Source organism: Episyrphus balteatus, chromosome 1 (genome assembly GCF_945859705.1).
Source record: "Episyrphus balteatus chromosome 1, idEpiBalt1.1, whole genome shotgun sequence".
NCBI classification, from domain to species: domain Eukaryota; kingdom Metazoa; phylum Arthropoda; class Insecta; order Diptera; family Syrphidae; genus Episyrphus; species Episyrphus balteatus.
In genome coordinates, this window is record NC_079134.1 from 27994779 (window position 1) to 28001223 (window position 6445).

At 31.3% G+C, this 6445-nt stretch overlaps 1 protein-coding gene across 1 annotated transcript; it reads right to left on the bottom strand.

Moving 5' to 3' along the window:
* Window positions 1-158: 158 nt before the first annotated feature.
* On the bottom strand, window positions 159-6349 carry LOC129905371 (fatty-acid amide hydrolase 2). The gene is made up of 6 exons (XM_055980844.1): window positions 5791-6349; window positions 5004-5700; window positions 4768-4949; window positions 4557-4699; window positions 555-987; window positions 159-487 (listed from the first exon to the last, which is right to left on the bottom strand). The coding sequence occupies exons 1-6, from the start codon at window positions 5974-5976 to the stop codon at window positions 341-343; spliced, it is 1788 nt and encodes a 595-aa protein (XP_055836819.1). The 5' UTR covers window positions 5977-6349; the 3' UTR covers window positions 159-340.
* Between the last annotated feature and the right edge of the window lie 96 nt (window positions 6350-6445).

Genomic DNA, 6445 nt, shown 5'->3' on the forward strand with positions numbered 1-6445 from the left:
TAAAAATTGCAAAAATAAGTACTTAAGGCGTGGTCTCATTGGAGGTTGTGGTATAAGCCAATCGATGCCACATTCACTTATTCAGAGAACGAGTCGGATATACCTTAACTTAATTTTATTAAATAAGCATTGAAACCTTTAAAAAGCGTGAAAGTGCCTGAGGTTATTATATGTTTAGTTATTTAGTATTTTTTTTAATTAAGGTAATTTATTAACATTTATTATAATTTCACTTTATGTTATTCTTATTGTTAGATATGTACACATATATAAGAAAACAAAAACTTAACAATGCCTTTCACCAATTTACAAAAAACCTTAAGTCCTAAAAAAGAATGTACTAATTTCTATTTTCGAAAGGTGCAACCCATCCACCAAATTCTTTTTCCAGTTCTTCAGCTACAGCCAGACAAAGTCTATCACAATTTTTGGCAGCCACAACTTGAATACCAAGAGGCATGCCTTTCGAGTCCAATCCCATGGGTACCTTTCAAATACAAACAAACATATGCATCTCAAAACTGTTGGTTATTTTATAAAAATTATATTCTTACCTGGGTAGCTGGTACACGTAAAACATTGAAAATACTAAAATAAGCGAAATCCATCATCTTAACAAGTGGATAGTAATGGAATGGTGCAGTTCGTGGTGAACTGTGGAAGAATAAGACTCCATCATCACCCAGCATCTCAGCTAATGCTTCACTGCATTTTGTTGTTGCTTCTTCCATTAGAGGAGCCTTTTCAGCAGGGAGCAATCCATCGATGAGTGAATATATAGCAGCCATAGTGAATTCACTTTTTCCCATGATTTTCTTGAAAAGCTCTACAAAGGGATTCAAATTGGCTCCATTGCCAAGTAATTTATTAAAATCGGCCGGTTCACGAGTCATCCAGTAACGCCATAGTTTGCCACTAATTTCAGTTCCTGGCAATGATGCTTGTTTTACTTCTTCGCCAGTGAGGTCTGAGAAGTAACGTGTTAATCTGGAACAATACATAAAAAGGCAACGGAAAGTTTTAGTCATAATCATCATTAAAAATTTATATATGAAAAAAATGTTACTCATACACCAAAGTGACCGTTGAAGCGATCTATCACGGCATTTCAGCACAAAATATTTTCTATCATACCTAACAACGTCTCCGTAGGTTTAATGGTTTTTAAAATATTGCTTCAATTTTGTCAAATCGAATACATTTATTTTAATAATTATAAACACATAACAAATACAATTATTTTAATATTAAGAAATACCTATATTTTTTTATTTTTTTAGCATGCTTAAGAAATTGTTTTTCATGTAAAATAACAAGAACAAGGCTATCGCCATAGATTTATTTATTTAGGCCCTATTTATTTACATTTTATTAAATTTAATTTTTAATTCACTTTCAATTAATTTTAAAGTTGCCATTTAACAGTTTTTTAGTTTTCAATTGAGATTTTAAATTTAATGGAGAGTGAATAAATTGGAAAAAAAAACTATAATTTTTAACCCAAGTTCAAGCGAACTCCTATTACAGAAAATTTAATTGGCTTGAAGGACGTGATACATTGCATTTTAAACAATGTTGCTTTCGACACCTCAAAACTTAGAATGTTCATAGGGCAATAATCAGAAACAACGCAGCAAAAAACAGATGTTAGCTTAAAAATGTCTGTAAAGTTTGGCTCGGAGTAATAGCTTTAAAAAGTTGCCAATTTGGAATTTATGCTCATTTGCGATCTAATGCACCCTTTTTTGAAATCAATTGAAACTTTATACACATTTAATTTTCAAACAACAACGTAATTTCGTAATTGGCCACCTCCACAGGAGGTGCACGTCTTGGAGAGGTGCGCCAAATTAATTCATGTGAAGATTCAATATTGAGAAGTTTGGGAATATCCGTTAAAAATGCTTCATATTTTAAGCTGAATATTTGTTACCTACACACTTTCACTCTCGGCATGAGGCAATAATAATGGGTCAAGTCCATTTTAAATTTTATTCATTATACAGAACTTTGAAAAGTTTTTCTCATGTTCTAAAAGAATTTTTGAATAATAATCATTTTTATTAAAAACAAAACCGACTTCCATGGATCAAAACTGGGTTTTATGGTTTTTCTAATAGTTTATATGGCCAGAACTAAACGAAATTGAAATAAGACCACACTTCAGGCACCAGCTTTCCAATACATAAAGAATTATCAAAATTGGTTCAATCAGTCCAAAGTTATGAGGTAATACCTCCTCTTTTTTGGAAGTCGGTAAAAAATGTTTCGCAAATGTATTTCTCCAGAATTCTTTTCATTTAATCTAGCATAAAATGAAACAGTTAATTTTTATGACCTTAAAACATCCAACTTGTAGAGAAGTGGGCTTGACTCATTAGCCGTGCTTTTTTTGGTAACTCAGTACTTAACTCAGTAAAATTTTGCACGGGAAACAAAAGTTTTTTATTTGTTGGTTAACAGAGAAACTATGACATAATGTGTTCAAAATGTTGATATGAATTTTTTAAAATTTTATGTCATAAATTAATAAATCAATTTGAAAAACTGAGACGGTAAAATGTGGAAAGAGCGCAGCCCATCCGAACTTATGTTTTGAACTTTTGGAGGCTGTGATAGTTGGGACTTGTCAAAAAATTGTAAGGGCATTTCACTTTTCCTGCACAATAGTAAAAATTTTCAGTGGTTTAGACATTGGTTTTTCGCTTTCTGAGGTCAATCCGGCGAACCTGACAGGCGGATCACAAGTGGCAAGCAGATACTCATGAACGTGGGGGTGTTATGATATCCTCGAAATCTATCATAATAGGGTTTCAAAATGGAAGAAGAAAAATGTATATAAGTCAATTTTTTTAAAGTCTCAAATACATACCGCACAAGACTGTTGTAACTCAAAATTTTTTTTGGCTTGAGGTGACATCATATTTTACACAATAACTTTATATTTATATATCTAATATTTTAAATAATTGCATTATTTTTATGAAGGAACTTGATAAAAAAAATTATTTTTTTTATAATTTGTAACAGTTTGTAAATAAACATTTTTTCTCTGATTCAGCGAGAATTTTTTTTTTTAGTTACTACAGTCTTGTAATACTAGTGCGATACGTATGCCTGTGCTATCCCCGTTTTAGTATTTGTTAATATTATTTTTTCGAGTGTTAAACTTCATAACCTCGTAAGTCTTTAATTCTTTTTTGCCTGTTTTTTAGAAATCGAAAAAACCTCTAAAACGTAACAAAAAAATTAAAGAAGTAAAAAATAGTTGATTGGAATTATTAAATAAATTATTTTTGTATTTCTTTCATTTTTTTAAAATTGTTTTAAGATGTTTTTTTCGATTTCTAAAAACAGGCAAAATGATTTACAAGGTTATGAAGTTTAACCGTGCGTCGTTTTATATTTTCAAACCTAGGAATATTGAAAAAAAAAAAAAAATACCTGATTCTCTAGCAATTGCAATGTTTATTATATAATGTAATTATTAAATTATACCTTATATTTTTGGCTCGTTAATTTTAATGTCATAATTTATATTATTTACTTGTCGATTATTTTTTAATAAAGACAACCATAAGTAGACTGGTTTGTTTACAATTTCTTTCCAAAAATAAAAAAAAAGTATGTTCAAATTTCGCTTGATTGCGGCAACATGATGGAATACGAACGCACTAATTTAAATTTACACTTTTGACAATTTTCTAAATTCGCTTTAAGAGTATCTTTACCGCGTATATTATGAATTGAAGATAGGGTTGATTAACTTAAAATATTTATCTGGATTTGTCAAGTACAAAAAATATTTTGTAGATTAGTTTTGAACATTAGCACTTGTATTGATAACAGATAAAAGTTATTCGCGTAGATGCATCCAATGATAAACAATATAAATGTTATTGTATAGTATACGTTGCATCATGCCCAAACAATTTATAAAAAAAATCCACCACACATGACAACAACTTATATGATTAATCTTTATTTTTTAATACCATTTAATAAATGTACCTGAATTTTAAGAATAGTTATTATTATTAAGATAAATAAGTCACAGAGTGTTATCTAATTTTTAATTACTTTAAAAACTATAAATTCTACTATTTGTTGGCTATAGATCTTTTCTTATCTTATTTTCATACTTGTATCAGTCGACGTTTCAGGTTACTTTTCTTCAGGACTAATATTTAAAAAAAAATGTTTTAACGTCTTAAGGGTTAGTTAGTAACAATTGTTATATATCTATAACTGCTACAAAATGCCTGTTTTTTACTAACTTTCCTGTACTATCAAAGTATTTATTGATTACGAGTCAGAGTTAAAATAAAAAAAAAAAATCAATATACGAAATAATGAACTCTATGTTATTATTAAATTTTAGCGTTGCATCATGTTCAAAAAATTTACAAAAAAAAAAAAAATCCACTTCAAGACATGACAAATAACTTATTTTGTATGATAAACCTTCATAACAACCTTTTAGCTACGCTAACATAACAAATTTGGAATCAACTCCAAAAAAATACGAAAAAAAAAATCAAAACATAATCACTCACTTGAACATCAATGATTGCGCTTCACGATTCACTGGATTGCAAGCAGGCATATCATTGCTAGGAATATAAAAGTAACGCAATTTTGTTACATCAACTTCTTCGTTTAACTTTAAGTCTGTCGACATTTCTGGATCCACAAGAACCTACGCATGAGCAATAAAATGTTTATATATAATTTTTGCTAAATTTTCAACAAATACAAACTATAAACCTTAAAAATAGGCATCAAATCAGTTGCATGTCGGCACATAGGTCCCGCAACTACCATTGTTTCTTTCTCTTTTCCAGTCCGGAATGTACAACCTTTTGTATTAATTGCTCCAACTGTTGGCTTATGACCAAATATACCACAATTAAATGCTGGAATACGAATTGATCCTCCAATGTCGGTTCCTAAAGATTTTCAACATTAAAAAAATTCTTAAAATTCAATTAAGACAGTCTTACCCAATCCAAATCCAGTTGCACAAGCTGCAATGAGAGCAGCTTCCCCTCCCGATGAACCACCAGCACTTCTTCTAGTGTCATACGGATTGTTAGTCTGTCCAATTAATGAGTTCCGACTCTCACTCCATTTATTAACTTCGGGAACGTTAGAGGTCGCAATAATGATTGCGCCTGCTTCCTTCATTAATCTTACACACTCGGCATCAACAAGTGATTTCTCATTCTTCCTAGATATCAGTCCAAGTGTGTGGAGTTTCCCCTTCACTGAGGTACTATCTTTTGTGGTAAAGGGTACTCCAAGGAATGGCTTTTTAGTAAAATCAACCTCAGTCAACTGCCCACTGGCAATTTTTTCATCGATTTCCTTGGCTTCATCAAGGGCTTCCATAAAGGGACCATCTACAACTGCATTTAATGATACATTCACCTCCTTCATGCGGTCAATGTAAGCCTTGACAACATCGTGAGCTTTGAGTTTCCTTTCCCTAATTAACTTTGCCAATTCGACTGCACTTTTTGTGCAAAGCTTTTGATCGTCAGAGCTTATCGCTGGCGACCGTTTCTTATCACCCAAATACCATCCTAAACCGAATTCAAGGACGGTGTCGATGGCAATGTGGACAAATATCAGCAAACTTGCTAAAAGGTTTGCCCAAAATGAACCCATTTTTGAGGGTTTTCTACTGCGACGATGTCTCTGTGCAAAGTGCAATTTATATGATTATGCAATTTTTTTTTAAAAATTTGATTAAGAATTCCTATGGATTTGAAGAGAACCTTTACTTACCCTTCGACTAGAACTTTGATCTGTGTCTGATGTACCACCACGTTCTCCTCTGTGACTTTTGTGTTCTCCTCGTTTGCTGGTGCGTTCACGATGTGTACGACGATGGTGCTTATGTCCGCGATGATGACCACCACCACTACGTTCGCCTTCAGATTCTTGAGTGTTACTGTCTTCAATTACGCTCATTATGACTTTTATCGTCTTTTGTTTAAACACAAAAATAATAAAATAAAATGCTTATCTTTGTAAGAAATTTGATATAAATCAACAAAAATGCCAAAACAAAAAATTGCAATTTTAGCTACGTTTTAGTTTTTTTTTTTCTTTTTGTGTTTCACAATGAATAGAAAAAATAAAAAACGCTGATATGATCGAACTTTGGATTCGATTTTTGATCGAGCTTATTTTATTAGCTCATTTAAATTCAGTGAGTTGGATTTTTTGAAATCAAGTTTAGCATAGTGACAGGCAATAACACTATATAGTAGAGAAGATTATGGATAGAAATGGAAGACACTACTCTGTGGTCGGAACAGGTATAAATAAATTAATTTATTTTGTTTTTGTAAGCCCCACTAGTTTTTCATTTCCTCTTCGTGGAGAAAGTTGTTTTATTTATTTTTGTTTTGTGTTTTTCCGTAAACAAAATTTTGAC